Raw genomic sequence first — 26,788 nt, 5'->3', positions numbered from 1 at the left:
ATTGTATCTCAGACGCAAATTCATCGCAAATTTAATTCAAAATAATTAACATAAATTAAATATAGCAAAGAGTATCTTAAAAATAAGACGTTGAAATTAATTCTATTCTACAATGCTAATTTTGAAAGCAGAAACACACGATGGCTCTCAATTAAATCGTATCGCCCGTTTGAAGTCAAGTTGTTCTTGTATCCATTGCTTTATTTACGACATTTAATAAAATCGTAATTTCAAACAAAATATATTTGACGACCCCAGAAGTAGCAGAAAGGCGGGTTTTTGCATAAACTTTGCCTACAATTTTCATCCGAAACTTGTAACATAAACTTTATGTTCTAGCAATTATGTTTTCAACAAGGAATAATTTAATGATTCGTGAAATGACTTTGTAGAATTTTAGGTGTATTTTCATATAATTTAATCGATTCGCATTACTTTGACACAATAGTAATATTATTTGCAATGGCTATTTACGATAATTTGAAATCTGAATATCAAGTTAAAACCATCGACATTAATCACGTTATTTTTTCAAAGACATTTTATTCAATTTAAAAATAATAAGTTAAAACCATCGCCAATATATTGTTCATAAATTAAATTGTTTTTTATTAGAAATATATTTTAGTAAACCTAATGTTGTTATGCCACTATTTATTCACAAAATAATTTTAATTAAAATTCAAGTACTTCTGAGTAATGCATTTATATTTTTGGACCATTATAATAATATATTTTGGACTAAAGATCACATATGCCTACTATAAAATATTAATATTATATTAAAATAAGTTTTAATACTTCTCAAATTGCACAAAAACCATTCGTGGGAAAGAACTTGTACAACTAGGAACTTTTCGAGATTTTAGTTCACAGAAAAATGTATAAAGTTTTGCAAATAATTTTTAAGTGAAACTATCAAGAATTTTGTTATAAACTGCAAAAATATAATATACAAGATTTGGCCTGAATTGGACAACTTTTAAATCTTCAGTAGAATAAAAACTTTAGGTATTTAACAAAATTAATATCAATATGCAGCAGGTAAAAGCAAATCATATGTTTTGAAAAAAAACATTTGATCGAAATTTAAAAGGTGTAGATTCTAAGATACTATAAAAATTCAAAGTAAAATTATTTCAAAAGTATTTACACCAAATAAATCCTCCATCAGAATTTTGACTGAATGACTGAATACATACTATAGTTTTATAAAAAATATTTAAATTTAATTAATTTTTAGTTTTTTAACTGACTCTGTTTTATATTTGTCAATTATACTATTGTTGCTTGTGTATTATCCAAGTATGGTATGTATAACTTAGCCAAAATTTCATAATTTTTTGCTTGATACTTTCTCATACTTAGATTTTGAACTTCAAGTATAATTAATTCAGCAGCAAAAATGTGTAAATATATATATATATATATATATATATATATATCTTCAGCTTAATATAACAATCTCCAATATAATACTATGGATTTCGCACATTTTCCAACCGAAGATAAATTGCAAATGGAACGTTTTGCAAAACTACTTCCATTTGCGCAGTTTTTTATCGTTCGGTCGATCCGCAACCATTTTAAAGTTCAGTTGAAACCAGAAAAAAGTTTAAGGTTTATGATTCGAAACTTGAAGTCATGAGAGGTTTAAGCTTTGGTGGTGTAACAAACAATTCTAAGATGGGATATTGGAAATACTGTTGAGAATGTAGGGTAGACTAGGTACGGTTGTGCTTCTTTTTTTAATCAAAATTTAAATAAAAATATAAATTTTGTTAAATTACAGATGGCTTGGAGAAAAGTAAGTCAAATGGTAACTTTTTCCAACATGTCCATTTAGTATACAATGTCCCTTTATGGCTTGCAATTGTAAATTCCCCAAATTTATTAAATGTCCTTAACTGGACAGTTGTAAATAAAGTATAGAATTAAAATAATGGTGACTTGAACATTCTTCTATGTGGAACTACTAGAAAACTGTAATCTAATACAATGGATTAGTCATAAAATCAAATCATACAAGAAAAAGGCGAGTGGCACAACCGACCACACCTCCACGCCAACCAATCAAAATGGTTTATGAGGACTTGTATTGACAGAATTTTTAACACAATACAACATAAATATTTAAATAAAGTTTATGAATATAATATAAGCAAGCAACAGCTAATTACTGATCTTATATTTTTTCATGAGATAGTAAATAGCTTAATTGATTCCTCTGAAATACTAGAAAAAATTAATTTGATGAGCCCGAGACAAGGACTAATATCAAACCGTATTGCGCAAACTTCAAAAACCACAAAAAACTATATATTAAACTCATGAATAGAGTAGCAATGGTGGTCAACAAACAGTGCTCGAAACTTTTTTAATTTCTCACATAATACGTTTATTAAAATTTTTAAAAAGAACACTAATTAGAATCTTTTAACGTTACTAGTGTGTCTGAGTCTATATACAGGTGCATGTGTGGGTGTATGTATCGTATGTGTTTGTATAAATAACATATAAGATTACTTTATTATGTTATATTACATTACTATATGACTAACTGTATATAACCGGTTGGCGTCTAATAAATAAATCAATCAATTAATTAATTAATTAATATAACAATATATAACGAAACAAATCATGTTATTGTAGAGCGCTGACTGAGTGCAATATTGGAAACTTGTTAGGACAAACATACTTCATTTTTCTCCCTTTGGACTCAAAATCAGTATAGTTTAGCTGTTACGACGACTGTGTCTAATGTACCCTGGCACAACCGTACCCAGTTAGTACCCTGGCACAACCGTACCTCTTACTTGGTTATTCTAAAACCCACTTAAAGTTAAAGTAGTCATAAGCTCTTGAAATATTCATAACCCCTAATATATTTTTATACTATTCAAATAAGACAGAAAGGAAATATTATACGGATAGATATATTATCTTATGCAAGTGGAAGAATTTACCGGTGTAATAAGAGATTGCGCGTTGAAATGTGTGCAGCAGATCATCACATCAGCAGCAATAGGTAGAAAAATGTACAAAAATGTAAATTACATCTGGAGGTCTCATGAGTCCCAGGGTTTAAGAGTACAAGTTTCGGGTTTTGCGTCAAACATTCCTATGACATACTAATTCAAAGGCAGTTATTCACCGAGCATAAAGTTGTCTACACGTTGTTACTGTCTAACAAAGCGCAGCGTATTCCCTGTTCATTCGCATATAAGCGTTTTGAGCGTGTTGACACACTAAATCCTACTACCGTTTATGTTTTGTCGCTATAACTATCTCATCATAAGGGATTATATCTATATTTCACATCCAAAGGTTCCTAAAATGGTATTCTGAGAAACACCATAGCTGATCGAGGCAATGAGTCGCAAAACTGGAGTCCGATTTTTATATATAGTCTAATGGTATATATCACTATCATAATATTTATAAATGTTTTGGGGTTTTAAACAAAATATCTGTATTATGATTAAAAGTACTTTATACGAGTATCATTCGAGGCGAAAGGGATCTCGGGATCGAATCCTGTCATTGACTTAGAATTTATGAAAAAATATTTGTAATTATTTGAAAATTAAATAAAATTAGATTTTTTGAAGTAGAATTTGAATAAATAATTGGGAGTAAAAAATAGAAATTACAGAATTCGAATAGATGAATCGTATTAAGAGTGAAACGAAAAAAAGGCAAGGAAGAAGGAAGATAGAAGTTAAGTAGAATTAGAAATTTGAAATGGAAGAGCAAGAATTAAAGAGAGAAAATGAAGAAGTCAAATTGAAACAAATCGAAGAAGAAAAATATGGAAGAATATAGGATAGGATAGCATATATATACCAAATTGATGTATGGCAACGTCTTTAAGGGAAATTGCACATTGTTATCTTGATGTCTTGAAACAAATGAATTATTAAAGAGTTTTTTGATATTATCGAATTTTTTAAAAAAAATATAGTAGGTATTACTTTCACAATTTTGATTTTTAACACATGCATTCAAATATTTTCACTTTTTGAAGTTTTGAAATATATTCCAAACTATTGAGTATTAAACATCAATACCCCATATTATTTGTTTTTCCTCGTGTATTACAAGATTATTAGATGGTCTTGCAAAGTCAAGAAAGATATGTAAGAATCTTGTTTGATTCAGGTGTAATTTCAACAGATTTTGCAAATTTCATTAAACATCAAATATTTTTATAAGGTAGTCATGAATATACATATGGATACATAACATAAAAATTACAAGCTTAGGAACATATTTAATGAGATTATTTCTACATTTTTTATGTGAATGTTCTCAAAATGTAGTACGAAGCAAGAGACATAATGTCCAACGAATTTTTTTTATAGAATCAATCAAATTGTTAAAAAAATCAACATTGTTTTCACCAATTTTACTTTCAGGATATACCTAAAACTATTTAAAAAAATTAGTATAAAATAACTGAAGCAATTATATACCTGAAACTGAGGTCTCCGACAACGAATCGGTTTGCCAACATAACACGTTTTTCATTTGATCGATATATATATATATATATATATATATATATATATATATATATATATATCTACTGCAATGAATTGAGTTTCTCATAATTTCTTTTCAGGTCCTGCATTTTGGGGTCTAATAAATCCTGAATGGTCACTATGTAACAAAGGTCGAAGGCAATCACCTGTGAATCTGGAGCCTGACAAACTTTTATTTGACCCAAATCTGAGGCCCTTGCACATTGATAAACATAGAGTAAGTTGAACAATTAATTTTTAATAATTATATATTTCTTATTAAACAACATTACAATTTATTCGAATTTGCAATTTGTAATATTTGCAATTGATAGGCCAATTTGTTAGAAAATTGTAATTATTATACACTCAAATGATTATCACTCATACAATTTTAATATTTGTTAATACTAATCGTTAACATAAATCATTTTTGAAAGATACTTCTATTGAAGAATAAATTTAAATTACACATTTTGTATTCGTGAAACATATTTTTATACAATTTTCTTATTAATGATTTGACTCAATGCTAACGTAAAGTAATTTTAGAAAGTTTAAATATATTTTTGATTATGATTTGATGCATATTTTCTGTAGATGTTCATTTATAGTAGTTCATGTTTATAAAAAAAAATAATAATGATTCTTTTACATTTGATGAGGTATTTTGATTTATATCATAGTATAAATAATTACTGCTAAAAATTCTAGTGACTAAAAAACTAAGGATCAAAATCAATCAAAATACCCTTAAACAATATGAAAAAATTAATGAATATCACTTAATTTTTTCTCTTTTGTATACTTTCATTAGCGACACCTAGTCAAATGCAATGCATTCTACAATATGTCTTCTGTCTTTTTTCTATCTTCGATATTGCCATCATTTTGATCAAAATATTTCGATTTATAAAACGTTTCCTCCATTCATCTGAGGTCATAAATGTGAAGAGGACATGAAATATTTCCGATACCCATTTTGTTTTACAGCGTCCTCTTCGGCTGCATGAATTATAAATTGCTTCCAATATGCACCAATGGATATATACTCTTGGGGACGTCTGAGAAGTGCAAATATCCCGTATATTGCTTCAGTAAAGAAGAAATAGTGTAATGTTTTCTGGCTCAATTTGATTATTTGTCTTATCGATCGACGAAGAAGTTATATACATTGTAATTATAAGCTTGAAAATAATTTGTCAGTAGCAATTTTATGTATACGATTAGTAAATGCTATTGGCAAAAGCTCTACGCGTCTAGTTTTGTTACCATCATTGTTAGCAAAATGCGTTTTTTATTATTTGTTATTAGAGATACAATCATCAACATATATTATTTATTATAATATTTGCTTTTGATTAATTAAATTAGCTTTTTTCGTAATTAATTGTAGAATTTTTGAAAATCTTGATAAATCTTTGCACAATCATGGAGTTCGTAGCCTATGGACATTCTAAAATGTTATAGGTATACAAAAATTAATTTAATTAATTATGAAAATTGATTATAGGCCACGCTCTTAATTTCTTAATCTTAATTATCTCTATTCTTTATCTTAATCATTATTATCTCTCTATTTCTTTATCTTAATTTATTTATTTTTCCTTTCAGATAAGTGGAAGTATATTAAACACTGGCCATTCTGTGATATTCAGTGCGGACAACGAGTCCAATCCTGGAGGAATTGGTGGAGGGGCCCCTCATGTAAACTTAACAGGAGGGCCCTTATCTTACAGATATCGGTTTCAGGAAATTCATATTCATTACGGGCTCCACGACCAATTCGGCTCTGAACATAGTGTAGGAGGTTATTCGTTTCCAGCAGAAGTGAGTAATAATTGCATAAATTTTAGAAATAGTTTTAGATACTGCTTTATACTAAGAATTTTAATGGCAATTATATGACAAAATCGCAAATTAAACAATTTTATTAGATATTTTGCAATACAAAATTATATACTTATTCATAATTGGTTTTGAGAGAGCGTGAAGACAGGGGTCACATTGGTAAATTTTGATAATAATGAATTTTCCTATTATTTCATTAAATATTAAAATAGATATTTTGATTAATATATAATTTAGTGCAAACTCAATATTTAATAAAAGTTCAGTTTCCAAATCGATAGATAAAAACGTTTCACTAGAAACTTATCTCAAACTGCAATAAAGATATACAACGTAAAAGATAATAAATATTTACAGCTAGTAAAAAGTTTAGAGTGCACTAAAATTAACGATGTTATTTGATTCGTATTTTAAAAAGTATTTCATAATCAAATATATTTTATATCTAATTTTATTCGGATATTTATACTGAAAATATATTTACTATAAAATAGTTTTGATCGTAAATCTTTTTTATTATAAATTGGTTTTCAGTTTATTTTATTAGTTATAAAAATTTATATGTTATTTAATGTAATTGAATTCTGTTCTATCTATTTCACTAGTATATGATTCATATTCACCTAACATATTAATAAGATTTAAAAATTATTTGATTTCTTAATTGCAAAAAATTCAGCAATCATCTTCATAGTTTTATGTATTGCCAAAAATATATATTCCTATAACAAAAAATATACATATCATAATACCAAAAATTGGAAATTGTTGCAAAAATTTAACATTTAATGAAAATTTAGAAAACCGTCATGTTTCTTCTTTGAAATAAAGTAAAACATATTCTTACACATTTTTTGCATTTCCGAATCCGCAAGACCTGCTTTTGCTAAAAACTAATCACCACTTTTTCCCGTCATTACAAATTGAATGTTTTTAGGATCATTAAAAACGGATGTTCCGATCTCTTAAAAACTCGATTTCTATTTTCTGCACTCATTGCTCCATTTCTCCAAAACAGGTGGACTTGCCTTTGCAAAAAACTAATCAGCACATCTCCCTATCAATAAAAATCGAATGTTTTTTAAACCATTCAAATCGGTTGATCCGTACGCCCGAAAAGGTGACCGAAAAATTGTATCCATACATACATACACACACATCCATTGTTTTGAGGTATGCCAAAACGTTTAGAATCCTTCAAAACGTAAAGAAATGTAAAAATTTTCAATTTCAATTTTTGGCCGATTACAATAACTTACCCTGCGGGAAGTTAATAATAATAGTATATAATTATTTCGGAAGTTCGTGAACAAAAATACATACACATTTGAAGTAAAAGTAATAAAAAAACAAGTTTTCATTGGCGTATCTCAGAAATTGCAGGATATCTTTAAAAATAACCGATGACTTCGAAAACAAATCAAATATTTTGTCGATTATCAGCTGAAAATATGATAGGAAAAGTCCTGTAAATTATTTCTTACAAGTTTTTCTTTGCTGAAAGTTGGTTTACTGTGTGAAAGCACCACAATTTACTCTTCTTCAATTTTTCATAGACCACTATTTAGTTCTCAAACTGGTTCATCTATACTTTTGCTACCGGAATTTGTTAATATATTGTACTGCTTTAAATCCTTCATTTTTCATCGCATAGAAGGCACTTTTTTGCAATATAAGTTCGAAATTTTGGAGGGTAGTTTTTATCGGTCCATCATAGAATTTACATCTCTGATCCACACACAGTCATATTTGAAATTTAGACTTTAACTTTGTTCCACAAGCCGAATTTCAAATTGTGCGTTTGTTGCGTCTATCTTTATACCTAAATGAGTTTACACAAATATAGTACATATCATTATAGACATACTGTCCATACTTACATTGTGTCAGAATCATCAGACGATCTTCCTAGGTAATTTGCTTAAGAAAATGACTTTTCTTTCTTTTGCAATTTTAATAAATAACTAGACAGAATTTTTTTCCGAAACTTTATGATTTCGCCCTAAATGATGATTTTGTAATTATAGAAATACTGTTTTCTTGCAAAATTCTTAGCGTTGAGTTGCATTCTAAAAAACTTCGAAATTAAGAAGTATCATCACAACAACTCATAGGACTCTCAAGTACTGATTCCTATTCTACTTACATGTATGGTTTAAAGTTCAATAATTATGTCGCGAGTTATAGAAAGTCTACTTCCTCCATTTCCACTCTTTCCACCAGCTGACTTCGTTCGATTTCGAAATAAATTTGATATTTGTAGCCTTTCAGGCAAAGCATTCGACCGTTTCCATAATAATCCGGCCGGTGTAAGTATGAAACTCTTTGTGGTAGAATGCACGCTCCGAGACATTTTTCCTCATTTATCGCGGTCGCCTTTTGTTGGCCGTGCGCCGTCCCCTGCGCCAGTTTCTCTATTTATTTCATTCCCCTGATGGCGCACGATGTCACTGCATTACAGAACTGCTGAAGCTTTTGAAACTTTCTTCATATAAAAGTCGAGGAACTAGTGGTGGAAAAAATAGATGCTGTTGTAACTGTGACCTATACCTGAGTTCGATTGATTTCAATGGCGAAAACTTGTAAATTAGGGATACATATCAAAATCTATAGTATTATTCACTCACAATAATAAGTCATTCGATAGTGAAATCAAAATAGGTATATAAAAATATAAAACTACTGATGTATGGCATCGTGCCTTAAAGCAAATTTCTAGAACTTCCCGTACAGTTATAAAATATTTGAAGAATATTAAATGTTGCAAAAATATTATCATAAGTGATATTTCAAGTATGTAAGTGAGCTTTAGAATTTTAGCTGGAATATTTTTTTTTTAAATTTATTTGAACAGCGATCAGAACTTATGGGTTCTATGAGCTGTTGTGATGAATCTCTTACAAACTACGTTTGTTTTTATTATAGATGGCAACCCAAACAGTTGTCTCATCTCTATGTACTGAACTTTTATTATTACAATTGTTGTAATAGTGATGACTTTTTATTAGTGCAGTAATGCCGCATTAGGGCTATTTTCACTTGGAAACATATTGCTATCTATATTTCCAATTGAAAATCGTTGTCACTGCTGCCTGACAACAGGCTGCTCGAAGTGGGTATCGAACTCGGGACCCCTGATCCAGGTCTAGTCGTTCTAGCCACTTACCTACGAGCGAGCCCTGGAATAAAAAATAAAATCCGAATTATTCTCGATATTCATTTTTTTTTAATGAAAAAAAAAAACCTGTCTTTGCCAAAAACTAATCACCACGTCTCCCTATCAATAGGGATATTTTGCTTTTTAAATATTTCAAATCAATTTATCCGTGCTCCCAAAAACGTGGACGAAAAATTATATCCATACATACGCACACACACACATGTGTACCTACATACATTTTTTCTAAGGTACGCCAAAATGTTCAGAAACCTTTAAAACGTGAAGATTTTCAATTTCGATTTTTGGACGATTACAATAACTCACCCCAAAGGGAAGTTAAAAATATAAACAAATATGTACTTATTATCAAAATTTCTAATCTCAATAAAATATCTTATAATTTATTGTGCATATTTCTAGTGATCATTTTTGACAGTCGAATAGCATTATTGTACTTCCAATATTTAAATTTTGAAGAAACAAACATAAGAATAATTACCTTTAATCCATTTTTAGACTTTTTAAATACAAACTCAAATCCTTTTGCGTTAATCTTTAAATTTCGAAAATACAAACGCGAGAATTATCTTACTCTCTTTTTGAGGTTCTTTATTTTAATATTCAAAATTTGGATTTGTTGGGCCAAAACTGCAGGAATTGCTTTCACAAAAAATTAATAAATTTTTTTTTTCATTCTATGAATGCAAGTAAAATGTTTTTTAAATCATTCAATTCCGACAACTCTCAAAAACTGAACTACCATTTTTAGGTCTGTTTGCCCCTTTACTTCGAAATGGTTGGAATCAGTACGTCTGCCCATCAGTACGAATCGAGTGCTGTTTGAAGTATTCAAATCGGTTGATCCGATATTTTTGTGGTCACAAAATTGTCGACAAAAATATGTATCCGCACACACACACATACATCCTTTTTTGTAAGGTATGCCTAAAAGCTCAGAAGATATATTAAAATTTTCATTTTCTATTTTTTGTGATTACTATAATTCACCCTACGGGAAGTTAATAAAGATTCTTAGATTCAATTTAAAACTTATATAAATGAATTTTTTTATATCGCCTAAAATTTGAATTTTCGACGGCACTAGTTGTTCCAAACAGCAAAAGAACGCACGCACGTACTGAAAACTGTGTAGTATATATTAGTTTTCTTTGCGGCGCTCCGAAGGCGCACTTTTTTTTACTTGATAAGTTTACTTTTTCCAATAACACAAAATGTCTAGAATCAGTTCTTAACTTTTTTAGCATATGGTAAATTTTGCATTTGTATTTGTGAGCGATTTACATGGTTTCGAACTTGGGAGAAGAATATAATAAACTATTATATATATATATATATATATATATATATATATAATAGGGTAGTGCGGGGTTTAAAGGTTCATATCAACAACATCTCAAAAAAAGTTAAGATTGTTTAACAACAATATTTGAAAGTGGATGGAACTCAGCTTGATCACCTTGATCACTTCATTTTGACTCCTTTATTATCTTTAGTACTTACTTTTGACTCTTAAAAAAGAATGAGGGCTATAGCTCAGGTTAATGTAGGGCGGTGACTGGAAGTAATAAAAAAACTTGTTCGAAAAAACATACTTCATCTTTTTTCTTGGATCCTATTGCAAAATCAGTGTAGTTTTGCTGGTATATTGACTGTCACTACTGTACTCTGGCACAATCGTACTCAGTCTTCCCTACTATTATTTTAAAAAAAATTTAAGGAAATTATTTGTGAAAATTTCAAAGATACAGTTGTTATATGGGTTCTATTGGGCACAAAGTCTAATAATCCATTTCCCAAGCTCAATGTTATTACATAATACGATGTATCGAAAAGCAATCGAAACGTTCAAAGATTATATCCGCCGAAGCAACAAACGATTGTCAAATTTCCGTTCCAATTCCAATATATAGCCCCCGGGCACGGACAACAGAATAGCATTTGAGGATGCAAATTTACTTTGTCTTTGCTATAATATGTTGAACTAATGGATACAATTCGGATCTGTATGCATTGAATTAGAATCGATAAGCCTTTGGGAATGTATAGTTTTGATGAACTAGAAATGAATTAGATTTAAATTGACGTTATCGAATGTGTGGTGATTATGAAAAACTGGAAGGCGTAAGATACTGTTTATAAATAAGAGGTGAGGTAATAAGGAAAATTAAGTTTTCTAAATTTTAATCTAGATTTATCGATTACAAGTTATATTTATCGATACGTAACCAAAATGTGTTTTAATTTTAATCAATTATTTTTAATTCATCATAATCTCATAAAAATATATGATAGGGCGGGCACAAAAGACCAATTCCACTTCTAGTAATTTTACAGTCTAAACTAAATGAACTACATGGCATGTATCAAACAAAGAACTATCGAACTAATCAGTAAAATACTCAGTTGACTCATAATTATAAAGAATTTTGTTTTTTTTATTTTTTTTTTTTTAACTATTTTTCTGAAATACGACGTCTGTCTTTGTCTGCCCAAAGAGAAGAGTAGTAGGAAAGAACAACCAGGAGGCAAAAGATCCAACGTTATTTTTTTTTAATTTTAAAGGGATTTTGCTATATAATAGCTACAATTTAACCAATTTGAAATACATATTTAATGGGAACATTTTTCACAAAGATTTCATTGTATGTTAACTTACTCTTGTATTTAGAAAGAAATATTTATCAGCAGAGGTCCAATAACTAATAATTTATCACTTGTGAAGCTGCTTCTTTTTAACTCCATTCACATTTTATTCACTACTTCTTACTGATTACACCTTTGCCAATATGAGGATTTATTTGGTCCTTTTTACCCCACCCAAAAGTAAGATTTTCTAGAGATTATATAAAAAGTGTTGAATCTAACTTAGAAATAATAATACATTTCAGAAAGCAATTAAATAACGTGTTCCTTAAAATTATATTCATGTATTATGAACTAAAGACAAAAGCTCAATAAAAATTTTACCAACGAAAAAAATGCTTTTTCCTGAAATCGGCGTCGTAAGAATTAAGGTGATGGCTGGTTACCCATTTTTTGCCATTTACTTTCAAATAGTATGATTCAAAAATTCTATACTTAGCTTGTTTTTGACATAATGATGGTGGAGCTTTCTACCTTATATTGTATATTAAATATCACTACATATACGTTATATGTATTTCTCTAAACGTACAAATAGTATGCAATAGTAAAATCTGTTTCACGATTTGCAATGACAATTTTTGCGTTATATATTCAAGATAAAGTACAACTTTAAACCCTTCTTGTGTTTCTAAATAAATTTATCGCCGTCGTATAGGTAGTTCGCGCTCATATTGCGAAACAACACCAAACTATGCGAAAATATTTACCTGTGGTCTTACGTAGCTTAGATATTTCTTTTGAGGCGGGTTTATCTTGTATTATACATCACTTGAAAGAAACACAAACTGCAACATAAATCTAATATAATATTTTCCTTATACCATGCACGCTTTGTAGCCTTACTCTCTACGCGAAAATGTATAGAAACATTTGCCTAGGAAATATAAGACGGAGGAATGTAAATTCAAATCGGAAAAAAATTGAGAATTTGATTATTATCCTTCTTGATTTCAAATTTCTGCAATTGAACATGTGTAGTCTAAACTTTTAGTCAAAGGATGAGTTTATATTACAGTATAAATATAAATTTACTCCTAATATACCGATATGTTTATGTGCATGTTTAAGGATCAACTATCAAGTTAATAGAAAGTACAATTTGTTCGTTTTTTTTCAGAATATTTTTTTATTTTATTTGTTATATAAATATATAAACCTATTGAATGCTTATTGAATATCAATTTGTTGAATAAAACTTACTTACTGTGTAAAAATAACCTACTGTAATCTGTGAATCATAGAAAAGATTTTATATGTGATTATCTATTGAATAATTATATTTGTTTTAACAAACATTTTAAGTTTACTTATGAACTTATATGAATAATTGAAAACGCTAATGTACATCAAATAATAGTTGCATTTTTTAAATCTATTCATCCGTTACAAAAATGTGTATTTTTTAGAAGTTACTCAATACAAAAATAAATTTTTTGAAATTGCTGCAGTTTATTTAATAAAATGTAATCAACTAAAATGTGACTAAACTTTTTTAGTTTTTGAAAGTAAAAATTCTGGAGCGTATTAACACTTCATAGTTTTAGGCAAGATGCGAGAAAGATGTTGAACGAATCGAAACTAAAATATAATTTTTATCAAAAGTTACAAATATAATTATTCGTTATATAACGTTCCTCTAAAAATACTTAAAAATATATATATTATTCATTAGAATTACTAATTTTAAATTCAACCAATATTAAGTCAAATATTTTATGCGCCACAACATTCAAGGTAAAATAAAAGCACAGGCAGGAACTAGAGGAAGAAGAATGTATATGATCATTGTGAGAAGAAAAATACATGGAAGTAACTGTCCAGGTGCAGAGCACTTGAGCACTAAGTCAAAAATTTGATCAGTAAAATTGTATATCCAAAAAAATAGAAGAAAATATGATTTTCTTACCAAGGACGCAGAGAACACCAGTAATATCAATAATCTTTTGGATGTCGATAATTAAATTTTTAATTAAGCAATTTACAACGCGTGTCCGAACTGAGAATGAACGTGTTTTATAACAGATTTTGGAGATGAATTTATAATTTCAATAAACTGAATTATATTTTAGCGTTAATTAATTTATTTTTTGATCGTTAGATTTTGATTGTTAATTAATTAATTTATTGTATTTTGATCAAGCCGTTTTTAAAATATCTTAGACAATGCTCATAAAGGTATTTTGTCGTTTATATATTATTATCAATTAGAACAATTAATACAAGTTGAACATCAAATGTTTTATAAGACAAAATTACTTAATTGAACTCTGATATTATTCAATGTTATCACGGAATTTTTCAATATTTAATTACTTTTTGAGCAATGGAATATAAACAAAAAACTCTGTTGATTTTGGTAGTAGTCACTAAATTATCATTGTATTAATATTAATAATTATTTCAAATATTTTATTGTTAAACAGAATCTCTTGATAGATAGTTAATTTCTTGTATTGTTTTTTATAAAAACAAAATTCTTGGACTATCTGTTTAGGTGAAATTAATGTTCATATTAGAATGGAGTGATGTTAACCCGCAATTCTGCACCATCTGGTTTTGGAGCTTGTGTCACATTCCAGGTACAAGCTGGATTCTGTTACCAATTTGTAAATTTCTTTTCTATTAAATGAAGAAACTTATCACCAGCTCTCATATATCTGACTTAGACTATCTGTTTAGGTAAAAAAAATGTTCATATTTAGATGGAATGATGTTAGCCCGAAAATATGCCTCATTTGGTTTAGGAGCTAGTACCACATTCCAGGTACGAGCTGGATTCTTTTACAAATTTGTAAATTTACTTTCCTATGAAGAAACTTATTACCAGCTCTCATCTATTTTGTGTTTGTATACACCATTGCAGCCATAAAACATATCTTCCTACGACAGGTCTAAAAGTATATCCCGAATATTAATTCTTGTAATATACGGTCGTTGTGCATTATATATCGCAGTACCTATGCGTTTGCGGCGATTTATAGTAGTAGGATTTGCGTAAAGCGCAAAAAGGGGTAGATTCAAATGAAAAAACATAAAAAATAAAATAGAAACAAACAAAGTATATTCCACTTCCATTTCCGCAATGTTCCGCTGTTGGAATAATACTTTCGGGGATTGCACTGGATTCTCATCCGCAAATTTGTTAAAACTTCTGAAATTTTGAATAATAAATAGTACACCGGGCGCTTGGAGTTTTATTCGAATAATAGGGCGCTGATAGGAGCATTGATAGAGGAAATAGATATAGAATAATCGAAACATTTGTCAAATTAAAAAATGTAAATTTTGCACTCATAAGTACGATATATATGTACGAGGTCTGTTCAAAAAGTACCCGGAATTTTTGTTTTTTCAAAAAAATATTTATGTATTCGTCTACATTAATGTGGTCCCCTTCAAAGTAGTCCCCCCAGATATAATACACTTATGCCAGCGTTTTTTCCAATTTTCGAAGCACCCTTGATATTCACTTTTTGATATGTCCTTGAGCACTCTCAGCGATTCGGCCTTTATTTCTTCAATCGAGGAAAACCGCCGTCCTTTCATGGGTCTCTTCAACTTTGGGAATAGGAAAAAGTCACACGGAGCCATATCTGGTGAATATGGAGGTTGGGGCATGACTACGGTATTGTTTTTGGCCAAAAAATTACGAACAAGCAACGACGAGTGAGCAGGTGCGTTATCGTGGTGCAACAGCCATGAATTGTTTTTTCCATAAATCGGAGCTTTTTTTTCGGATTGCTTCACGCAAACGTCGCATCACTTCAAGGTAATACTCCTTATTAACCGTACGACCTTGTGATAAGAACTCTTGATGCACTATGCCGTTATAATCAAAGAAAACAGTAAGCAAAACCTTGACATTCGATCGAACTTGACGTGCTTTTTTCGGTCTTGGCTCACCTGGGCTCTTCCATTGGGACGATTGGGCTTTGGTTTCGACATCATAACCGTACACCCATGTTTCATCACCAGTTATGACCCTTTCAAGCAAACTTGGATCGTTGTTGACGTCATTTAACAGCTCTTGAGCGATGTTCATGCGATTGCTTTTTTGGTCAAAATTTAGCAGTTTTGGAATGAATTTTGCTGCCACTCGTTTCATGCCCAAAACATTTGAAAAAATGTTATGACATGAGCCAATTGATATGCCAACTTCATCAGCAACTTCTCTAATTGTGATTCGGCGATCATTCATAACCATTTTTTCCACTTCTTTCACATTTTCATCGTTTGTTGACGTGCTGGGTCGACCGGAGCGTTCGTCATCTTCAACGTCTTCGCGGCCATCTTGGAAACGCTTATACCACTCGTAAACACTTGTTTTTTTCATAGCAGACTCACCATAGGCTTTTTGTAACATTTCACACACTTTGTTACACTTTATTTCATTTTTTACGCAAAATTTAATACAAATTCTTTGACTTTTCAATTCTTCCATTGTAAAAATCGCCGAGCTCAGAAAAACACGTCGAACCTTAGCGACTACCACAGACAAAGTAAACAGTGAATATAGCTGAAAATTTCATCATACTTTAGGGGCATGTATACCAACTCAATAAAAAAAAAATTTTGACAATCAGACACTCCAGACCCGCGAAATTTAAAAATTCCGGGTACTTTTTGAACACACCTCGTATATATATATATATATATATATATATATATATATATATATATACAGTGCTGGATTTACAGTAGGAGCAGTCGGGGCTACTGCCCAGCGCGGCAAAATTTGGATAGTGAGAAAAAAATTCTATTCCATATAATGAACTCATTTTTTTAGTAACAATTTTTATTTCAAGAAATTTAATTAACAAAACATTATAGAAGGGCAATGCAAAATTTGGCAATTTGGCTAATATAAAGATTCGTAAATGAGTCGAAAATTTAAGAAAAATATGTTTTTCAGATCTCGAGCCCTCTTAAGATGACGAATTTGTACACTTCCAAACTTATAGCGCCAAAGAAATTAAATTAGTGACGCATGGTATTATGCCTTACGGCAAGTTACTGAAACTTTCCGTACTGAAAATTACATTTTATAAAAAACTTTAATTGTTTTTAAAAAATGATAAAAATTGAATTTAAAAAACCTTTTTTATATTTATATTTCGAGATTTTTTAAAAATTATTAACTTTTATTTATTAAATTTATCAAAATTAAATTTTATTTGAATGATTCGATTCCTATTGATAGCGAGACGTGCTGATTAGTTATTGGCTAAGACAGGCCCAACTGTTTCGAAAATACGGGCCAAAATGCCAAAAAAATTATTGAGTTTTTGAGAAACGGGACGTCCAATATCATTAAAAAAATTTACATGTATAGACAAAATGGAGAACTGATTAAATATGTGGGAGGCAAGTCTAGCGGTTTCGGTGATCCAATAAAATCAATTGAAAAAAACATTTAGCGGTCAAAAGTGATCATTAGATTGGCCAAAATGCCAAAAATAATAATTCAGTTTTTGAGAAATGGAACGTCCAATATTATTCAAAAATAATTTACTTGTATAGACAAAATGAAGAACTGCTCAAATTTGTAAGAAGCAGGTTCAGCAGTGTCGGTGATTCAATAAAAAAATTTGAAAGAGAAACATTTGGCGGTCAAAAATGATCATTAGACATATGCACATCAAATTATCAGATATTTTAATAATAAGTATAAATTTTGTTTAAATTTCTTTGGGTTCTGTAACATTATTTATCGCTTCTTTATTTTGTCTCTACCCAGGTAAAGCAGGGCGATTGCTTTAAAAAAAAAATTTGGTACAGAAAGTTCTAGCAATTTGTCTTAACTCACGATGCCAAGCATCACTATTTATAGTATGTAATGCGTAATAAATTTTCTGTAATCAAATAGTTACTTTAATTTTAGAAAATGATAAAAGTAAAAATTCAAGGATGGGGCGGCATTTTTGTCAGTGCCTTAGGGCGCCAAATTTTCAAATCCGGCCCTGAATATATACATAAAAAATGAGTAATGTAAATTTTAATAACTGAAGCAATCCCCCGTCGGAAAATATTACAATACGTTGTCCTTTTCGAGTTTGCAAACGCTCGCGATATGAAGGCAGCTATTTATCAAAGTTGAAACTATCTTTGCAATTAACAAAGTTCAAATGAAGGCTGCGAGACATTGTATGAGTAATTTCGGCATATATATTCTTCAACTTCAGGCGCCTCCCGAACCCTTTGTCTGGGCTTCTCTTTCTTTTCCGTATGTTTAGATCAAAGGCGCGGCGCCCGTAAGATTACACATATTACTCAAAGTGATTACTTCTTTGTAATATACGCGAATGAGAGCAGGTAATTAATTGCCCGTTATATTAAAGTGCGCATCAGGAGGCACAACCATAACACAGGCGCCAGGGGGTGCCTTATTCATATTGTTGGGCTCGAATTAATAATGATGGTGGAATGATCTGCTCAAAGACGCATTCGTAAATAAGATAATTAAAAAATCAGATATTTATAGCCGATCATAAAATTAACCAATGTTATGGCGAGGTTATGTATGTTCCAGTTTTCATACAAGATGCTACTAAAAATTATAAGAATTCTATGTATTTGCTGCGATTAGGCGGTTCACACATAAAATGCAACTTTACCCAAATGTTATCAAAAAATATCTCAAAAATCCAGTTATAATATTATTTTTTTGACTTTTGTGCGTTTTCTAGGTTATTTTTTCTATCTAAAACGCTTGACTACACAGCAACCAACATTGGATTATAATAGTTTTTAGTACCACTTTATATGAAAACTGCTACAAAACATAGTCTTGCCATATCATTATCATTACGGCACAATCGGCCCTTTAGTGTGACAAATATTATATATATATTTCATTTGTCTTTCACATCACAGTACCCGACAGAAATTATTTTCGGTTAGAAATACATTTTTTTTTATTATTTTTTTAAGATACAATTACAGTCAGGGATTAGATTGATCTGTGCCGGCTATAGTTGACTACTAATAAATAGCCACGACAAAACTGGCATCTTAATAGAATTTATTAATCATTATTATTATTAATATTATTATTAAGAATTAATAATGTTAAGGATTTGAAAATAACTGTACTTTTTATAGTTATAATTCTGAATTTTATAAATTATTTACTAATTTTACAAAAAATGATCAATGATTTGTTAATGCTACTCAGTTCACAAAATTGGCATTTATAAAACAAAATATAGATTAAAATCCATGAAAATAAATCAATTCTTTATCGATAATCCAATATCCAATAATTTTTATTTTTCTACTTGATAACTCCAAAACTTGAATCATATAGTCCTATTTAGGATATTAATTGTATTGACTCATTCAAATATAAATATTTTTATTTTTACACAGCCAAATATATATCTTTAGCTGAGAAACCAGAAAATAATATTAGAAGCAGTATGAAATCATAGCTATTGTTAATAATTATTGAATAGAAATAGAAAATAATTCAAACAAAAAATTACAACAGTAGCAAGTTTACGGAGTTTTACACATAGTAATATCACATATTACTAAAAGCACTAAATTTTCTATTCCACATAGGTTTTTTTTTCATAATTCTTTTCAGTGGTCGCCAGGTTTTTAGATTTTGGTGATCAAATACTTATTAAATTGTTACCCATTTCATTGGTTACTTATACTTTTCAATTTTTCAATAATTCAAAGAATACTAAATTAAGCATTCGTCTACGACTTCATGAATTAAGATCGCTGAGAAGTCTATTTGCAATGCAATTGAAATAATTGATACCAAATATGGTGAACTATCTCCTGGTCAAGTCTTGTAAGTTAAGTAAAACCCGTAGAGATCCTGACGTGCAAATTAATCTTCAGAAACGGTGCAGGGTGAAAGACTAATCGAAACATCTAAAGTTGCAATATTCCTTCGAAGATTCCCTTGAGATAGTTGAAATTTGATGAGCAAGTATCATTCGGTACAGCAAATGTTTAGAGACTACGTTTCAACCTATTACTGATTTAAATTTAGTGTATATTTGGCTTGTATTGTGAGTATTCAGGAAATAGAGTACAGGAATATTCATTTACAATCATTGTGATGTAATGATATATGATATGCATTAGATATGATACGTTCATCGTTCAACTAACCTGAAAGTAACATCAGTCAAAAATCTCGACAATATCACCAACAGTATAAAAGCTTGAGTGTCCTATTGTCCATCCTTCGCGTGAAGAAATAGAATAGAAGGTAATTTGGAATTCCTAATAATATGGGTATCAGTGTGATAACTCAGGTTTACTTGTCCATCTCCAAGAGATGAACTAAAGTAATTCCAAAATCATAAAAGTGCAGTGGACACCGTCTCCTTTACTGCCGGTTTATGACTCTTCGTCGCACAGCCGTTCGCCAAGGAAAATACATGAGGTGCATTCAAGTCATTGTCGTGCTTTCATTAGAAACGCTTGAATTGAGATAGATAATTGTTCGCAAAACAGATCGCCCTAATTATTTTGCTGAGTAACACAACGCTGCAATAAATTACATTATTATTATCCTGCCAAGAAACGTCGATCGAGCTGAGAAAGTTTCAAGCGAGAAGAAGGAGCGGTGGAATTGAATTATGCGTTTCGATAATTTTCGAAATTCTTAACAAAATACTGTACACTTGTATAGATCTTACAATTTTAAAATAGCGGTGCATGACATTGTGTCTTAAAAAAACTGCTGGAACATTCCCTACTATAATTAAACATTCCAGGAATAAAATTAATTAATAATTAATAACAGTTTTAATTGTAATTTGTAATTAAATAATTATTATAAATACTGTAAATTTCATCATTCAGATTTATTTAAATTTTATATGTTGTTCTAAATTTTAGGGTTTGTTCTAAACTTTAGAGATTGTTTTAAATTTTAGATATCATCCTAAGTTTTAGATAATATTCTAATATTTATATATTGTTCTAAATTTTAAATCTTGTTTTAAATTTTAGATATTGTTCTAAATTTTAAATATTGTTTTATATTTTAGAGCTTGTTCTGAATTTTAGAGATTGTTCTTAATTTTAGATGCCAATTTTAAATCCATTTTTTAAATTTTAAATATTGTTCTAAATTTTAAATATCATCGTGACTTTTAGATATTGTTCTAAATATAATATATCGTTCTAAATTTTATATAATGTTCCAAATTTGAGAAATAGTTGTAAATTTTAGATATTGTTCTGAATTATAGATATTATCTAAATTTGAGATTTTATGCTAAATTTTGCACTTTGTTCTAAATTTTAGAAATTGTTCCAAATTTTTGATATTGTTTTAAATTTTATTGATTGTTCTGAATTTATATCTTGTTGTAAGTTCTCTGGTTTTGGTTCTAAATATTAGACCTAATTCTAGTAAGAATACAATATCATTAAAAAATTTGCAGTGAATTGAAACAAATCGGAAGTAGCACAATAAACTGAATATTTTTAATAAGTAAATAATATTGTTAGGACTTTAGTGTACTAAAATTTGTGTCTAAAGCTCTAATTGTCAGTTTTTCAATCTAGTTTTTTTTTAAAAATACTTTTTTAAAGGAGCCGATATTGCCCAAATTCAGGGACTGATTCTGCCGCATAACAGAAAAATGTTATGGCAAGGCCATATTACGTTCCAACTTCCATACATTATGTAATTAAATCATATTAAATTGTCAAAATGTCATGTATCAGGCGTTTTATACATAGACTGCAACGTCACACTCGCATGTGATAAGCGAGTTGTAAGTTATAAAGCAGTCTCAGAAACACTCTGTTATCTAAGATCGTTTTTTGACATTTGTGCGGTTTCTAGGTTAGGATTTCTATCTGACAACCTTAGAAATTTTTTTATGATAGTTAAATTAATACTATAACCAACCACATGGCTTTTGTCAATATTTAATATGAAAAGTTCTTCGTAACATGGCCTTGCCATAACATTTTTCTGTTATGCGACAGAAGAATCGGTACCCTATAGTAATTAGTATTTTTGTAATTTGCTGCATATATAATAAAAATTCCAACTGTTTATACCATGCCTATCATGGTAATTTGTCAGGCTTAATTTGAATTGATTTTGAGGTTTTAGCACATTATAATTCATAAGTTTCAATTTATCGTTATCAATTTTTCAGAAACGTATTTGTTAAGTTTTTTTTATTATTATTTTTGAACAGCAATCAGAACCTTACGTCCTATGAGCTGTTGGGCTGAAACTTCTCCTTCCTTCGTATTTTTTTAGATGGTAACCCAATGGTTAATCCATCCATATTTGATGATTTTTGTTATTAGAATTAATCTAATAGGGCTGACATTTTATTGGTGCAGCAATGCCGGGTGAGTGCTATTTTCACTTGGAAACATATTGCTGTCTATATTTCCAAGTGAAAATGGTTGTCACTGCTGCCTAACAACAGGCTGCTCGAAGTGGGTATCGACTCTGGGACCTCTGAAGTAAACCATATCACAGTAATTTTGATATGTCATATTTTTATTTAAACCATATTAATATTTCACAATGCCATTATTGTCATATAATTGCCTCGGTGGATTCGTAATTGATTCGAACCGACGTACCTACGTCTGTCTATGGTCTCGCGTCGTGATCTAATCCCGATCGCGCCCATATGCGTTTGCACGTTGTTTTGATAATCCCATCGGCAATGATCCGCATTACGTCGCAATTCAGAAACGCTTATCGGGTTGCGTTCAATTTCACAGATCCAGATATACGGCTACAATTCTCAGCTGTACACGAATTTCACAGAAGCTTTATCCCGAGCTCAGGGCATCGTCGGCGTCTCGTTACTCTTACAGGTAAGATTAAGTTATAGTTACTTACCTCAAATACATCTAGCCAATATTTCGAATTGGAATAGGAATAGGAATTGACGAGGATGGACGCTGAATGTAGATGAGGGTATGAATTCTGAATGCGTTGGGAATATGATAGATGTATATTAAAATATACATAATATTATATAATATATATATTATTATATATATATGGTTGTGTGGTATGTTTTGTGTGTGTCTGTGTGTGTACCTGTACGAGCTAAATATTTGTAAATAATTTAATAAGAATCAACAAATTCCTTAAGAAATAAAATTTAATTTAAACTTTCCAAATTAGTATTTATGTGAATTTAAATTAATTTTGAATTATGATAAAATTAGAAGTTAACAGCTCCAATAGACAACTATACATAGATTGATAGTTTGACATTGAAGGTAACATGTTTTGAACTTTTTTAAGTTATTTTTTTTATAATTAATAATATCACTTATTCATTCATTTTTATTGACTTTGTATTTGAACGTAAATGTGCATGTGTATTATATAGTGTATAACGTACATACACAATCATATTTATATATACGGGTTGTCGTGGCGAAGGTCGTTAACGCGCTGACTTTGTATGGACAAGGGCGCGCGTTTGAATCTCCGCTCTCCATTTTCAGTTGAAAATATAGATCAAAATATGTTTCCAATTGAAAATTAGCCCATCTTGGCACTGCGGTGTGAAATGAAAATGGGAAAATCTCTAAACTACTTCTTCCCTGAATCGACTTTGAGTTTAACTCAACTCACAGACCTGCCTTAGGGCAGTACTACCCATTTGGTCAAAGGTTGTCAAATATCTCCCTTCCGCCTTTTTGTATTATAAACCGAGAGCAAAAAAGCGGAAGGGAGATATTTGACAACCTAATATATATATATATATATATATATTATATATATACATATGTCCAGAACCCTTGATTGGCGATATTAAATTAAAAATTTTTACCGAATGTGAGCGAAAAGCTTATATTTTACTATCTTACATTTGATAAAGCTGACCACACACTTTAGTGCATTTTTTTATATATGGCCTATAAAAGTTGATCATTTTTGAAAATAAAAAAAATAGTTCAACAGAATGTCTCAATTCTTGAAAACTTGGAGCAATTGCATCAATATTTTCACTATGGTCTTAGAAATGGTATTTACGGCTACGGATTCAAAGCTTAAATAAACAAAATTCATAAAAATTAACCATAATGATCAAAAAATAGTTCATTTTCACGTAGGCTCTAGGTTGTACTTAAAAGCTCATAATTTTCAAACTATTTAAGATCATTTTTTATGGCAGTTATGATTAATACTATTACCTCGTTTTTGGTTTGACGTTGAGTTCTGAGTTACCTTGTATATATTTGTGTTTAAATTGACATTATCCTGAAGTTGAAATGAAAGAAAATCATTCAAATTAATTAATAATGATCGAAAAATAGTTACATTTTCACCAAACTCTAGGTTGTACTAAAAGCTCAAAATTTTTAAACTATATAAATTAACTTTTTTATGATTATTATTATTACTATAACTCGTTTCGGCTTGACGTTGAGTCTGGGTTACCCTGTATATATTTGTGTTTAAATTGATATTATCCTATCAATTAAAATTAATTTAGAAAATTATTAATTTAATACCTGACAAATTATATAATCTTCATAGTCTTTTTCATAATTTAAATATCAATATAATAATTTGGCTCTAACTTTTTATACTTAATTTCTTCATAATATTAGAATTTAATATTGTTTTAGCAAAACGTATATCTATTTATTTTTTATTATCATATCATTGACTCTAAATTAAAATCATAGAGAACTTAATATCAAAATTATATTTACGATTATTTATAAAAAAATATAAAATCAGATTTTATTTATTTTAATTCGAACTATTTTTTACGCTTTTAATAAGGTAATAATAAACTTTTTATATATAAATCCATATCTATTATTTCTACAGTTTTTGCCATTTTAATATTCAACGAAAATCTGTGTCCCTCATGTATGTTTATTATGTTGTTATATTTTAAATAATAGTTTCTATCTAAATTAGCCTTTAAAAATTAAAAAAATCAAAATATCAATCAATCGATATGTCATCATCTTTCGTAATTGAATTCATAACTGCTATATACATTTTTTTGTATCTTGGAGAAGGAAAATATAGAGAACCATATAAAGTCGAATGATTGTTCGTAGTTGACCTGGCTTGTATGTCATTTTTTCTTGTTTTTCTATTTTTTTCGCGGTGTGGCCATAAAGGTTTTTCCATTTTCATCGAATAGTGCCGTAAATCAGTTGTCGAATGTATGTGATATCTGTACCGGTGGAATATCTATGGAATCGACCATGTAAGGGTTCAAAGGTGAATATACCATAATTGAGTGGTTTTTGTTTCCTTATATGAATTGTATCAATGTGTTCCTATGTAATACTAATTTTTAATATTATTAAATGAGAGAATTGTTTTTGGATTCTATTCAAATTTTACTTTGTGTCATGATTGACTCAGTCATATCTAGTCAAAGTTATTCCTAGAGCTCGCAAAGCTATAAAGCATGACAAAGTCGTGAATTTTTATACCTTTTCCAGTTCGCACTCGGTTTTAGTTCATGTGATTAAATTTACGCGAAATCGATATTTTTCCAAAGATATGGCGACATATGATATATCGTTCCATTCAGTTACCGTTTCGTATACTTTATGTTTTCCACGGCGATATCTCTCGTTCCGAATTAAAACTTATATGCAAAAAAATATAAAAAAGCAATGATTTGTATGGGTGGTGCGGTGTGCGCATATTCCGGATATTGAAACGAACATTTTTGCGAAATTAAAAGATCTATCATTGTCACTGACATATGGAAAAATGATAGATTTATGGGCATGATTAAAAAAGCGCTGAATATTTTTAGTCGAGGGAATATAGGCAACTTATTTTACATTGAAGTTAATTGAAATTTTAATTATTTCGAGTGTTTGAATTATGGATCGATTAAACTATGTAATTGACCGACTTCTATATTTAAGGATGAGCGATGAAAGTTTTCCAAGGCTCTAGCATCTGGTGGAAATGAATTTGCCAAAAAGGTGCTTATAGCTTTATTATTTTCGTTAATAATGTTTTGTTTGTTTGACATAACCGAGTTTTTAATAAATTAATAAAATTACCATAAATTCAGTAATTATTGCTCTAAGATTAATTTACTAAAAGGTTAAACTAAAGTTTATGTGCCGCCATGATTGGGGTACAGCAGCTTCTTCAGAGCCGAAACAGGAAACACACTATCATATATGTACAAGTGGCCGAATAACCTAAGATGAATATTGATACTGAAGATACCGGCCAACGCCTATGTTTTTTTTTTTTACTATAAAATATACTCAATTAAATGTGAGAATGTGTGCGTGTGCAATGTATATATGTTGGATAATTTTATAATCAATAGTAAGTCAATTAATTTAAATTAAATAATATAAAATTTTAGAGATTTGTTATTTCATCACGCGCACGATATCATCAAACATCCATACATATTTTTGTGTCAGAACAAGGTTTCAATTTAATAGGGTATCGCAAATTTATTAAACAATTTAATTCACCTTTAACTCAAAACAAAAAAATCTACCTTGATTTTTTACAATTTAGAGCTTCATATATTTTTTTTAAATACAAATTCAACTTTATATAAATTTTAATTATAGCTTATAGTTTAAGTAATGTAATACAAAT

At 29.5% G+C, this 26,788-nt stretch overlaps 1 protein-coding gene across 1 annotated transcript in view; it reads left to right on the top strand.

Moving 5' to 3' along the window:
• Positions 1 to 919: 919 nt before the first annotated feature.
• Positions 920 to 26,788, top strand: part of LOC113372910 (carbonic anhydrase-related protein 10-like) — a gene marked incomplete at its 5' end in the record, with an annotated part of 55,096 nt that continues 29,227 nt past the window's right edge. The window contains 4 exons of the mRNA XM_026613246.1: positions 920 to 929; positions 4,607 to 4,764; positions 6,141 to 6,356; positions 22,936 to 23,031. Of these exons, the coding sequence (XP_026469031.1) occupies positions 920 to 929; positions 4,607 to 4,764; positions 6,141 to 6,356; positions 22,936 to 23,031 (480 nt within the window). The remainder of the gene's footprint in view (positions 930 to 4,606; positions 4,765 to 6,140; positions 6,357 to 22,935; positions 23,032 to 26,788) is intronic.

Source organism: Ctenocephalides felis, unplaced genomic scaffold (assembly GCF_003426905.1).
Source record: "Ctenocephalides felis isolate EL2017-DRISC unplaced genomic scaffold, ASM342690v1 CF-g0.4_SCAFFOLD_01604, whole genome shotgun sequence".
NCBI classification, from domain to species: Eukaryota; Metazoa; Arthropoda; class Insecta; order Siphonaptera; family Pulicidae; genus Ctenocephalides; species Ctenocephalides felis.
The sequence above is the reverse complement of the archived record's forward strand: the minus strand, read 5'-3'. Positions and strand labels throughout refer to the sequence as shown.